Below are 13,319 nucleotides of genomic sequence, written 5' to 3' on the forward strand. Positions count from 1 at the left end.
GAATGGTTTCTAGATCCCCAGGAATCAGGGTCTCCGTCTGCTAGAGTCCTCCCTCCCAGCATCTGGTTCTTCCCTGTCCCAGAGGTTCTCAGCTTCTCAAAGGACACGGGGCGATGCCCGGAGGCCTCTCGGTGGTCACAGCTGGGGTGGGAGGGGCTGCTCCTGGCAGCGGGCGGGCAGAGGGCAGGGGTGCAGCTCCACATCCTGCAAATGATGGGAGCGCCCCCTTCCACCCCCTCCTGGGGAGAATTCTCCTGCCCTAACGGTGACAGTAGGAAGGCTGGGGAGCCCCGCTCTGGCCGGAGCCCCTCCCCGCTCCGCCTGCTGGCACCAGCCTGACCCCTGCCGGGGAGCGGACGCCATAACAGCTGGGCTTCAGGGCCTCTCCCTCCGCCAATGCCCCCCTGCCCTGAGTCAGAAGGGGGACCTGGACATCATGTCTGGCTTCACCTGCACGGGATGCTGGCCCCGTGGCTTGAAACAAGGTTGTTGGCTCAAAACCATTTTTCCTGCTTTATCAAAGTAATGGCTGAAATTCCTACCCTTCCAAGGCACGGTCTGAATCACTCAGAAAAGTGACGTATCCTAGAAATATCACTTATGCTAGAAGCAGAAGGGCTCTGGCTGGAAGTTCAGCTTTTCAGCGAGGCCCCTGGGAGCCCTGGAGCTCCGTGCGTGCCGACCCTCAGGCTGCCTGGGCTCTGAGAAGGGGATGGAGGCATGGAGGAACCAGGGGCACAGTAAAGGGTATTCAAGGAGCCTAGAACGGGAATGCGCACATCGTAGGCACGCCAGTGTTGGCTTCTCTCGTTTCTTCCCATGTGGGACTGGGCTGGGGGGGTTCTACTCCGACAGCACCCACAAACGCTGTTTCCGGGGTGGCCTCCTGCTGTGGGAGTCTGAGAGCGGGGTCCCGCCCAGATGGCAGGTGGGGTTCTGGGGAGGAGCCGCCCCTCTGCGAGGCCATCTGCAGATGGGCTCCCCACCTGCTGCCCGCCGGAGGGCTGCCCTCCGGAGGCGTTCACGGAGGCTTGGCGAAGACACTACGGTAACCGAGAGGTGCTGAGAAGGTTTGGGGTTTGGGGCGGGGCTGGACTATGCCACTGCCTGGATCTATTTCGTGCCAGGGTTTGGTCTAGTTCTTCCTTTTTACTCCTTCATGGGTTTCCCTAGGCGCAGAGAGGCAGGATCTAGTATCGAATCCCACGTGTCTGGAGACAAGATGGGTGGGTGTCAGCCAGGGGAAAGTCAAGGCCACGGGCAGCCTCCCGTACCCCAGGCCAGACTGATGCCTCCGTGCTGCTGTACATGGCCAGGGAGACAGCTCCGGCCCCATGGAGATGCGTGAGAACCCAAAGACAGACGTCTGTATCCGCAGCCCCACCGGCCCTGAAAGTAGGAGGAGAGGGTCTGGGAGAAAGGTTAGAGGCGGCTCCTCGTTTGCAAAGTGCGCAGACGTTCCTCGGTTCAGAGTCAGGAGCTCCTTCGACCTGGCTCCGCGCCCTCGGCCACATCTCATGTCCTTCTGGTCTTCGACTAAGGCCCCCTCCATCCCGGCCGGACCCTTGTTTCTGGAGAGGGATGTCACCACCCACTTTCCTCCCCTTACCTGAATACACTTTGCTGACCAAAAACCTGCCTGGGAAGGACAAATGTGAGCAAAACTTTCCCCTAAAATTTAATAATACAAATCTAGTGTTTCTGAAGGAAGCTTGCTAACCTGCCTCTTTCTGTCCAATCAAAATTAAAAAAAAATTTTTCAATATATATTTTATTTTCTGGTTGGATTCTTCTTCAGCTTTATTTTATTTTAAAGTATTTTTTTTAAAAAATCTTTTAAGATATTTTAAAATTAAATAAATAACTTCATGACCGGAGGGCTCACAGACCAGATAAGGGTCTGTGGAAAGAGCACGGGCTTTGGGGGACGGACTCGCCCCAGAATCCCCGAGTCTCTCTCTCCTGCTGACTTGCGCTCTTGGATACTGCCTTTCATTTCTTTGAGCTCTCCACGTGCAAAATAGAGCTAATGTCTGTTGTGTCGTGTCGTGAGACTCAGACACGTCTGTAACATTTGGCACAAGTGAGGCGTTGAATTAAAAAAAAAAAAAAAAAGCTGTTTCTTGGATACCCAAACATTTATTCTTAAGCGTGAATAATGGCTTTCCTGTGGGTTTCAGAGAGCCTTGCTGGCCTCCTTAAGTGTGGGGCGGTTTGACGCGAGACTGAGCTCATCAGTACCACCTTGGCCAGAACTGCCTCCCCCTTCAAAGGTACCTTAGATTCTAGGGGCAAAGCCCAAGTGTGAGGGGGGACTTCTGGGGAACTCTAATTTCCAATGCCAGTACCTCCCTGGAACAGTGACAAGTGGGCCTCCTCTCAGAAGGAGGCTGCCCCGCAGGGCTGGGTAATTTTCTGCCTTTCCATGCTATTTTCAACTTCTAGAGCCCAGTCCACTCACTGGCCAGACTAATACGAGCTGACGATCATAGCGCACTTCCGCGTGTCAGGCTTTGCGCCAAGCGTCGTATACGTGTGAGCTTATGGAATCCACGGAACAACCTATGAGACAGCGACTCAGTATCATCACGGTGCCCACGCGGAGATGGTGGCTTTGACCCTTCACCAGAGTGATGGGAGGACCTAGACCGTTCACCAGCTGTTACCCACCTACTCATTTCGAAGACAGAGAGTTCTCGAAATCTTTGTTTCCATCTCTGCTTCTGAAACTAGGCTACTTACGACGCAATGCTCACCTTCCACACAGTTGGAGGAGAAGAAGCAGATGTTGCGGGTCTCCAGAGGGTTCTCGTGGGTGAACTCGGGGGAGCGGGTCTGGGGCTCGGACTCTCCGGTCAAGGACGAGTTGTCCACCTGGGAGGGGAGGGAGGAGGGACCGAAAGAGTGAGCATGGGAAGAAAGATTCCTTTACAAAGATGGCATGTCTTTGTCCGCCCCCAGCGTCCCATTCGTGGCACGCGGGGAGAAACACACACACACCAGCACCTGTTGTCTCCAGCCTCAAACCTTGAGGTTCTGACCAAGCTTTCTTTCATGGATTCCAGCTCAGTGCCTGAGGCCGCCCCAGGACAGTGCTTGGCCGCCTCACGGCGCTTCCCGCACCCCCTCACCTTACATCCCTGGGAATAGATGAGCCGGATGTCCGCCGGGATTCGGTCTCCGCCCTTGACTTCTACCAGATCTCCCACCACCACGTCCTCCACGTTGATCTGCATCTTCTCTCCTCCTCGAATCACCAGAGCTTGCTGTGGGAAGACGGCGCAGGATCATTTCCAAAGCTTCCTGCTTCCCCTGTACCCGCTCCTGCGCTCCTGTGCCCGGTCGCCTTCCGCCGACGCCCTTCCTTACGCGCTCACTCACCGCATCACCCTTGAAGGTCTCTTTGGCAGATTGCAAATTTTTGCCACCCCTGTCCTTGCAGATGGCTCTGATGACCCTCTGTCTAAGAGATGGGGGTCTGTCTCTCCATCCTTACTGGCTTTGGCTCATAAGACATTAGAAACGTAAGGTAAGCAGAGACTTAAAAAGTGGGGGCTTGCCCTGTCGTCACTGGGAACCCCTCTACCACCATGGCGGTCCAGCCTGAGCTAGCTGCTGGAGGAAGACAGGTCGGGAGGAGAAAGGCCCCGCTGTCACAGCCATCTCAGCCAGCCATCGCCAGACACTGGTATGACGTCATCTGAGACCGTCCAGCACCCCTCAGCCCAGGCCAGATCAGAACAGCCCCCCCCATAGAAGTGTGGGAACTGCTCTGTCTGTTGTTTTGGAGCCACAAAGTTTGGGTGGCTTGTTAGGCAGCCAAAGCTAACGAATGGTCTCCAAATCCTACTTTATTTTACCAAAGCATCATCCCCTGCCTGAACTCTCACGCAAGGGAGGAATTAATTCATGTTGACACCGAAGGGAAGAGATCCTGGGCTGTGACACTAGAACATGACGGTGCTGTCGGGAAATTCTGGTGCCTGCTCCTTTCCAGCTTTCCTGCTGTGTGCCTAGAGAGATCCTTCTGCTGTCCTATTATTTCCAGATGCTTAAACGTACCTTCTTAGTAGAAAATAATCTAAACGTTCAGCAAAGTGGCGAGCTTAAAAATTGTACCAAGAATACCTGTATAACCCGTACCCAGATTCACCTGTTGACCTTGAACCGCGTTTGCTTTGTCCTTTGGTCACTGTCTGCACATATGCATGTGCGTGAAACTTCTTTGCCTGCACCATCTGAGGGGAGGTGACATACGTCCTGAGCATCTATCCTGCGTCCTTCAGTGTGCACATCCCAAGAACGAGTATGTTAATACCCACAACACAGTTACTGATTTCGGTGGATTTCGCTTTGACACCGTCCTGTCCTCTACTGTCTGTATCCCGGTCTCGTCAGGTCCCTGTATGTCCTTTGGCACATTATTTTCTCCTGAGGCACAGGATTCGGTCTCGTGTTGCGTTTCAGGGGGCCCTGCATGACAGGGGGCCTCTTTAGCCCCCTGTAATCTAGAACATTCTCACAGCTGTTTTTTTTTTTTTTTTTTTAACACAGAGAGACAGAGTCACGCTTGAGGTGGGGGGTGCGGTGCAGAGAGAGAGGGCGAGAGAGAATCCCAAGCACACTCCACCGCCCCGTGCCGAGCCCAGGGCCAGGCTTGACCCTGAGATCATGACCTGAGCTGAAGGGGTCAGACGCTTAACTGAGCCGCCCAGACGGCGCCCTTCTTTGTCGTTAAGGTCATCGACGTTTGAAGAATCCGGCTTCTCCAACCTGCTCTGTACCTCCCCAGCTTTTACTAGAATGTTCTCCTTTGGAGCTTCAGATTATGTTCCTCCCATTCAGATTATGCTGGCTGGACCAGACTGCTTCATAGGTGATGCCGAGTCTTTCTCAGGGTGCTTTTAAGGTCTGAACCAGTAAAACCTGGGGAGCCCCACACTCATCACCACCCTCACTCAGTTCACGCATCGTAGGGCGTAATTTTCCGGAGACTCCAAAAGTGTGTGTTCGGCCACATTCTACACCCCTCTCACTAGATCCTCCATAGTATGCCTACCTGCGGCACCATTTTTCTGAAGGACTCCATGATCTTGGAGCTCTTGGCCTCCTGGTAGTAGGAGAAGCAGCCCGTGATGATGACCACGATGGCCAGGACGCTGCCCAGGTACAGCTGGGGGCAGGGAAACAGAGGGCTCATCAGGATGTCTTTTCCTTCCTCTTCACCCTCAGAAAATCCGCTTGTAGTGGGTTAAGCCTCTGCCTTTGGGTCAGCTCGTGATCTCAGGGTCCTGGGATTGAGCCCCGCATCAGGCTCTCTGCTCAGCGGGGAGCCTGCTTCCCCCCTCCCCTCCTCTGCCTGCCTCTCTGCCTACTTGTCATCTGTCAAATAAATAAATAAAATCTTAAAAAAAAAAAAAAAAAAGAAAAGAAAAGAAAAGAAAAAGAAAACCCACTTGCAAGGGTAACAGCCAGGGGCTGAGGGAGAGCCTGAGCTTGGGTGAGGGCCAGCGGGATCCAGCAAACATCCAGGAAAGCTATTCATGGCCTGGGGGGTAGGGGTAGGGCCAGGGAGGGAGCCTGGGAGAAAGGAGATGAGGAGATGAAAATGCTGGCAAGAGAAAGGGGCTGCGGAGCGCTTTGATGGTCAGTCAGGAAGACAGAGTTGAGATCAAAGCAGAGCACGTTTCCGGTGGAACCATGGCTCTCGGGGAACTGAGTCAGGAGATTGCTAGGTGAAAGGCGAGACGAAAACCAGGAGGGACCAAGGCCTCCCTTGGAAAATCCTGGGAGTACAGAGGATTCGGGCCAGAGGCCTTGAGGAGTGCAAGGCTATCGAGGGGCAGAGGGCAGGGCCAAGCAGAGACGGGGCCGGCCGGGGCTGGCCGGGGCAGCCGAAAAGACTTACGTTGTCCTTGGTGGGCTCCTCGTGGAAATGTATCTGGATGCCGTAGGCCACGAAGCAGAGAATGGCACCAATCCACAGAAGGATAGAGAAGCCACCGAACAGCTGTTTACAGAATTTGATCCATTCTGAAGTGGTTGGGGGAGGGGTAAGTGCATTGGGTCCATCTCGTTTTAAGATTTGCAGCGCCTTCCCTGGGCTAAGGCCCTGTGTGGAGAGGAAGAAGCAGCAGCTGCCACCAAGCTCACAGGTGCCATTTAGGGTCCCCCGCGGAGGTGGGGGCGGTCTAGAGACCAGTGAAGCCCCCCAAAGATCGCCCTGGAAAGTCTCCCAGAGTTTGCGGCACAGAATGGCGACGGATTCACAAGACTTTGGAAGCCCTGTCTTGGGTCGGTACTGTGGCAGGACAGAGTGGGAAGGGTCTTCACCCTTGTGGAGCGCGTACCCTAAGAGGCAGCCGTCCACAGTTCGTGAGATCACGCGCAAGCCGATGCTAGGGTCCGCTAGCTTACGTCAGTACCATGGGGACAGTCACACTGGGGCTTGTTAACTTAGACATGGGGGGGAAGTTCGGATACCAACCCAACACAGGAAGGCACAGATTTCCCCGGGAGCCTGCCTTTCCCTCTAACTGAAAGCAATGGTGGAACCCACTGGAGGATTAGAAAACAAACCGTATCCCCACCCGCCACGCCCAGCTTCCCCTGAAAAACGCACAACTTGAATGAAAACAGGACAAACCTTCTGCGGGCCTCCCTGGTTACCAGACAAAGCCCCTCCAGTGAAGAAAGTCCAGAGCTAAGAACTTCTATTTTGAGGGCCTGTAAGTTTTTACTTGTGGTCCTGGTATTAGTGGTAACAGTAGCAACAGCACTAAGGGTCATAGTCGGAATGTGTGGTTTTACTGTTAATCCAGTGGTTCTCAAAGTGTGGCCTGGGAGCTCAGGGGGTTCCGAGACCCCTTCGACCCCTTCGGGGGCTCCACAAGGTCAGACGATTTTCACAACAGTGCTAAATCGTGGTTCGCCTTTTTCCGCTCTTGCTTTCTAGTGTAGGGTGGAATGTTCCAAGAGCTACATGCCAGGTATCGAGACAGATTTAATCCTGAACAGATCTGGGAATCCAGCTGTCTTCTGTTAAAAAGCTAGACATTAAAGAGGTTCGCAAAAATGTCAAACGCCCCTAAATTTTTATTTGGGAAAACTGTTATTTGTCATACGAATATTATTTATTCTAATATATAATGTATTTACTCTTGTTTTTCAATGAATTAGGAAGAATTTTTTAATTTTCTCAGTTTTTTTTTTTTTTTTTAAGATTTTATTTATTTATTTGACAGAGAAATCACAAGTAGATGGAGAGACAGGCAGAGAGAGAGAGAGGGAAGCAGGCTCTCTGCCGAGCAGAGAGCCCGATGCGGGACCCGATCCCAGGACCCTGAGATCATGACCCGAGCCGAAGGCAGCGGCTTAAACCACTGAGCCACCCAGGCGCCCTAATTTTCTCAGTTTTAATGTTGAAGATGGTAGCCATGGACAGATCTTACTCACATACATGAAAGCTTTTTAGGGTCTTGAGAACTTATGAAAGCAGAGGGGGGTACCCCCCCAACCAGGACTGGAGAGGTGCTGCCCCACCCCCTTCTCCTTTCTGTCATCTGACCCTGGACTCTGGGGGGTACCCTGCTGGGCTTTCTGAGCAGGTGTGGGGGAGGGGGAACTTGGCTGGGAGGAGGGAAGGGTAACAACATTGACCTGGAAGTTCGGGTGCCCCGGGGTGGGGGGTGGGGGGTGGGGGGAGGCGGGTAGCGGTGGCCTTGCTCACCATCGTCAGGTCCACAGAGTACTTGGCGCTCAGCTCTTCCAAGGTTAACTTGTGGTCCTCCTGCGGGGACAGGGAAGCCCTTGGGGGATGGGTGGTTACGGGGCGGGGCCGGGGGGGGGGGCGCTAGCCTGGGGGGGGTCTCCGGGCAGGAGGGGGGCTGCGGGCTGGGGAGCACGGCCGCGGCCGGGGGCTCTCACCAGGACCACCTCCTTCTTCAGCTCTTCCATTTCAGCCTTCTTTTTTTTCCTCTTCATTTTTCTTCTTATCCTAGTCTTAGACCCCTTTTTAGGTCTTGGGCTGGGGTTCTGCTCGTGAGGGGTCACAGTCCCCTTCTTCCCCCCGCGCCCCATGGTCCTCCTTAGATACGGCTGACCCAGCTCAGCGGGCGGGAAGGGAGCCAAGGGCCAGCGGAAGAAGCGGGGTGGGCGGCACCGAGGAGTCAGGTGGTGGGGACCCGAAGGACCAGCGGAGTGAGGAGGGAAGCCCAGGGGGGGCAGCGCCAGGGGAGAGCAGAGGCCAGAGGTGGGCTCCAGGGAGGGAGAGGCTGAGCCGGAGGCGGCAGGCCAGGGCTAGGGACAGGTGAGGGCAGCCCCACAGGAGGTGCGGATGCTGAGGGGGCCCAGTGGGTGGGGCGGGGGGGGGGGGGGAGGAGGCCCCTGGCCCAGGCCCCCGTGGGCGCCACGGCAACCCCCAGGGCTGTGGTCACAAAGGCCTCAGGACAGTTCTGGCCCAGAGTCCAGAAGTCCCGCCTCTCCACAGGAGAAGCGACGGCCCCAGGGAGAACATTGGCGGAGGGCCTGACAGGACCCCGGTCCCCGCTGGGTCCTGCTGGCTTCCAGGGCTCACGGGGACCCTCAGCAGCTGACAGAAAAAATAAAGCAGGCCCTGTGTGTGGGCACGCCCTTACTGAGCCCACTTCTCCGCCCCCTTGACCTTGAGCTTTTAGTTTTAGGAGATCATAGCAGAAAAGGTCAGATCTTGGGCGTTTGAATCAGTCCTGGGTTTGAATCCTGCCTCTTAGGCTTACAAGCTGCGTGGCTTTGGGCAAGTTATGTAACGTCTCTGTGTCTCCTTTTCCTCGTCAGGGGGATACCGACTACCTAAGGTGGCAAAAGTTGGGATTAAATTGAAGTGCTCTGTGTAAGGCACAATGTCTGGTATATGTAGTATGTGCTCAAGAAATAGCTTGAATGAACTATGATTAGTTTCTTTTGTGGCTTAATGTGTAGCCCTTCTTAGAATAAAGCTCTGCTTTTCTGTATGACAGCATGGTATTTCTTAATAGGATGTATTTTTCTCTTCTGTTCTCCTTCTCTGACATCTCCGTGAGTGCTTTGATAATGTTAATTTTATTTATGTCTTCTGTGGAAATGCGTCCTTCCAACATGGATCTCGGAAGCAGCCATCTATTTCTGTCATTTATAGAATTTCTCTGTGACGCATGCCACAGACGCTTTCCCTTTCTGATCTTGTCTGATATTTGTTTCACTCCGTTTGAATTTGGCGTTTTAAAAGTACGCCTGCGCCAAGAAAAAAACAAAAAACAAAAAACAAAATACGACCGCATCAGAAAACATCATCTTGCTGCTGACGCAAGGCTCCTTCTCTATTCAGAAATAGAGATTTTCCCTCCCCGCCGGGACAACGATGATCTGTTTTTTTCACTAGATTGGATTGGATTTTTCTTCTCTATTAAAAACATACAGAATAAAAACTGGAAGTCCCACTTCCCCACTGCTACTGTTGTTGACGGTGTGTGTACCTCCTTCCAGGCTTTTCTCTGCTGAGACAGATAGAATCTCGAAGAAGATTCCTTCTCAATCTGTAGAGAATCGTCCACGTGCCCTTTGATTGTCAGTCTTTCATGTTTGCGCTGCTGTGTGTGTAATGTCTGCGACCGGTTCCGGATTCCACCACGACCCTGAGCTGCTTGGTCATTCCCCCCCCTCATGGATTTATAGGATAATTTCCTTTTCTTTTTCTTTTTTTATTTTATTATTTATTTGGAAGACAGAGATTACAAGCAGGCAGAGAGGCAGGCAGAGAGAGAGGAGGAAGCAGGCTGCCTGCCGAGCAGAGAGCCTGACGCGGGGCTCGATCCCAGGACCCTGAGATCATGACCTGAGCCGAAGGCAGAGGCTTAACCCACTGAGCCACCCAGGCGCCCCTCCTTTTCTTCATTAGAAACAGCGCTGCAGTAGCAACGTCCCACAGAGCTCCCTTTACGTACGCCCCGGAGCTTCAGTTTCCGCGGAAGCGATTTCTGTTGCTGAATCATAAGGTCTTCTCATCTGAAGTTTCAGAAGACTCCGGCAGACTGCTCTCAGAAAGGGCTCTTCCTGCCTCTGTCCCAGCAACGAGAGACAAGTGTGTGCTCGCATCACACGACTTTTGATCTTTCTTATTTCCGCCATCATAGTCAGTGAAATTTGGTATCTTATAGTTTTAATTTGCATTTTGGATTGTCTAGGTGAGCATTTTTTCTCCGAGTTAATGGGCTTTCTGGATTTGATTTTTCTTTGTGCGAATTATTCTTACGCTTTTTTCCAGATTCCCATTGTTTTCTCATTCTCATGGATTTGTAGGAGCCCCTTGTCATATGCAGTACAAGCTTTATCCCCCAGTCTTCTTGTGTAATGCGGCTCATAAAGCCCTTGGGAGCGAGGATCGAATCAAAGTTAAAATCGCCCAGCTCATCTGTGCGTCATCTATGCGAGCACAGCTCTCAGCCCAGCCTTGCACATGGGAGGTACTCCCCGCCCCCCACAAAGCAACTTAACTGACCGAGAATCGATTGAAATTATTTTTGGAAACCCCATTCTGTTCCACAGATCTTAGCTCAAAGGTCTACCTCTTCAGAGAGGCCTTCTGGTTTCCAAGCCCAATATAGCTGTCCCACCCCTCAGCCCCACCCTCCAGCCCCCATTCTCAGCCCTCACCACCCCCACACCCTCCACCCCCCACTGTTCCCTCACACCCCAACATGCAGCCCTCAATCCACCCCTGTGACCTTGGCTGTACTCCCCACCTTCTGAAACCATCCGCCCACTTGTCTGTTGACTTGTTAATTGTCATTTTCTCCGTGACCGTGACGGTGACCGTGACCGGCTTCTTCACGGCCGCATACCCAGTTCCCAGAATAGCTCAGAGTGGCTGGTCCACAAGTAGTTCCTAAGAGTATGTGGAACGAATGATGAACTTTCAGGTTTTGTCTTAATGTTTAAGGTCTTGATGATTGCCACTTTGGTCTGCCATGGTTTAAAATCTGTTAGGGTCAATATGGTAGTCCCACAGGTGTCTGCTCGTGGGTTTCATAATTCAACAAATTCTTAGACTCTTGCCCGACCCGTCCTGCCGCCGAACGTCACAACTAACAGGCCAGGCTTTGTGAGAACACGGGGAGGGTTTGATATTAGATCGAGTCTTTAGAGCAGCTTCTGCGGCTCCTTCCTCCGTTCAACCTCTCAGACAGCAGGCGGGATCAGCTCTCCCGTGTTCCTGCTTGTCTTGTTGATCTCCTTGTGCTTTCAAGTTCCTTTAGTAGACGCCGCATGTCACGCGCGCGACATCTTGAGTGCGGTCGGGTTTGGCTCTGTCGTAGATGGAGCGGTTGGTGCTGTATTTTCTATCTCACTGATTTTAGGGATATGTGGGATTTTGAAAGAACTGGTATCTCCTACCCTGTACCTTTGAACTCATTGTTTCCAGGTTTTGTCATCGTGGCTGCCTTGTTTTGGAGGACTTCCTCGGATTTTTTAAAGGTATTTAACATCTCCTTTACCAAAAAAGAAATACGTTTTTATTTCATCTAGTTTGTCCCTTTATTTAGACCATTTGGATACGAACTCCTAATTCGGGATTTCAGATGTTGCTAGCGCTTCTGGCGTGGTTTGCTGTGCTAGTTCTCCAGATGTACTGTGTCCCTCCTCTCTCCTTAGCATCACGGCCCTTCCCCTACGCTTTTTCCTCCAACATTTTAATCCAGAATAGACGTTGAATCTTACCAATCCCTTTCTCAACATTTTTTGGAAATGACTAATCACTTTTTTCTAGTAAATCTTAGCTGTTAGTTTTCCATGTAATATACTGTTACTTGCATTCCGAGATGTACTGGTCATTCATTATAGACATATCTCATTAAATTCTATCAAAGCGGTATTTGTCTCCTACAATAGGCTGGGCAATATAGTTTTTTCCCTTATATCCTAATACAGTTGAAATAATATAAGGATGTCTTTGAGGAATTTGGAAAAAAACATTCTCCACTGAGTTCACTGGGTCTAAGGGCTTTTGGAAGACTCATGTTTTAAAAAATCAGTTAACAAACAGCGTATTATTAGTTTCTGAGGTAGAGGTCAGTGGCTCCTCGGTTGCGTAAACACCCAGCGCTCATTCCCTCACGTGCCTTCCTTAGTGCGGGTCCCCCAGCTACCCCAGTCCCCAGCCCCTCCCGGTAGCAACCTTCAGTTTGTTTCCTATGATTAAGAGTCTCTCAAGGCCTGTCTCCTTCTCTGAATTCATTTCGTATCAGATGTCTTCCTTTGATAGTGATCTACTCATTTTTTCCTATTTTTTGCTGCGTTCTTAGCATTATGAATATTTAGCTTGTCATCTGTCTCTGATGAGTCATCACGTTTCCTATTCCGTAGATAAAAAGGAAAGGCCGCGGAAAGCATTTCTGCCTGGATCCGGGGTTGGCCGTGACCTCCAGCGGGACTTCCACCTTGGGCTAAGCCCTCCCTCCAGCAGATTGATGGATTTCTTTGTACCTTTTTTCTTACCAGCCTTCCCCCACCAAGTTGCAATCCGCTCCCTTTGCAGGGCTCTAATCACCTGGGTCTGCCCAGTCCTCCGGCTCTAACCTTCATTACCTACGGATTCCTGGCTCCCTCCACAAAACCACCCCCGCCCAGTTCACTGCGCCACTGGGCTGACCAGGCTCCCGGTGGGCGGGCTGGCGGTCCCTGGGGCTGCGGCGAGTATGAGTGTGGCTAGGAGGCTGGCCCTGGAACCACGGGGAGGGCGAGTGAGATCCTGATTCGGAAACACAGCGTCCTGCAAACTTTGACAACAGAAATCAGCCCTTCCAAGCTGGGCGCGCCCCGGGGGGCTCAGTCAGTTGAATGTCCAGTTTCTTGGGCTCTTGATCTCGGGGTTGTGAGTTCAAGCCCCGTGTTGGGCTCCAAGCTAAACTAAATAAATAATCCTTCCATGCTGCAGTTTTCCCGTCCTCCTGGATTCTGGGGTTCTTCCAGTCATCCGACCCATCCTTATTAATTGTCCCGGGTGCATCAGGCATTGTTTTAGGTATTAAAGATAGAGGCAGTGAATAGAAGAACCAAAAAATCCCTGTGTGCCCGCAACTTAAGGAGTCAGGCAAACAAACAGAAAAAGTACAAACAACTCTATGTATATTTGAATTTCATGTCTATTTCTATTTTCTCTCTATTTTGAGGTATTAGCATTTACAAGAATGAGGGAAGAGCTGCTGGGAGTGTGGTTTTGTTTCTTTTTTTCTTTTCTTTTTTTTTTTTTTTTTTAAGATTTTATTTCTTTCTCTGAGAGACAGTATGAGCGAGAGAGCAGAAGC

At 51.9% G+C, this 13,319-nt stretch overlaps 1 protein-coding gene across 1 annotated transcript in view; it reads right to left on the reverse strand.

The window, feature by feature from the left end:
* ATP1A4 (ATPase Na+/K+ transporting subunit alpha 4) overlaps positions 1-8,079 on the reverse strand; it is a 28,867-nt gene extending 20,788 nt beyond the window's left edge. The window contains exons 1-6 of the mRNA XM_059413532.1: positions 7,927-8,079; positions 7,730-7,789; positions 5,909-6,112; positions 5,060-5,173; positions 3,132-3,266; positions 2,757-2,874 (exon numbers count right to left, since the gene is read on the reverse strand). Coding sequence (XP_059269515.1) covers positions 2,757-2,874; positions 3,132-3,266; positions 5,060-5,173; positions 5,909-6,112; positions 7,730-7,789; positions 7,927-8,079 — 784 coding nt within the window. The remainder of the gene's footprint in view (positions 1-2,756; positions 2,875-3,131; positions 3,267-5,059; positions 5,174-5,908; positions 6,113-7,729; positions 7,790-7,926) is intronic.
* Positions 8,080-13,319: the final 5,240 nt, after the last annotated feature.

Source organism: Mustela nigripes, chromosome 10 (genome assembly GCF_022355385.1).
Source record: "Mustela nigripes isolate SB6536 chromosome 10, MUSNIG.SB6536, whole genome shotgun sequence".
Classification (NCBI taxonomy): Eukaryota; Metazoa; Chordata; class Mammalia; order Carnivora; family Mustelidae; genus Mustela; species Mustela nigripes.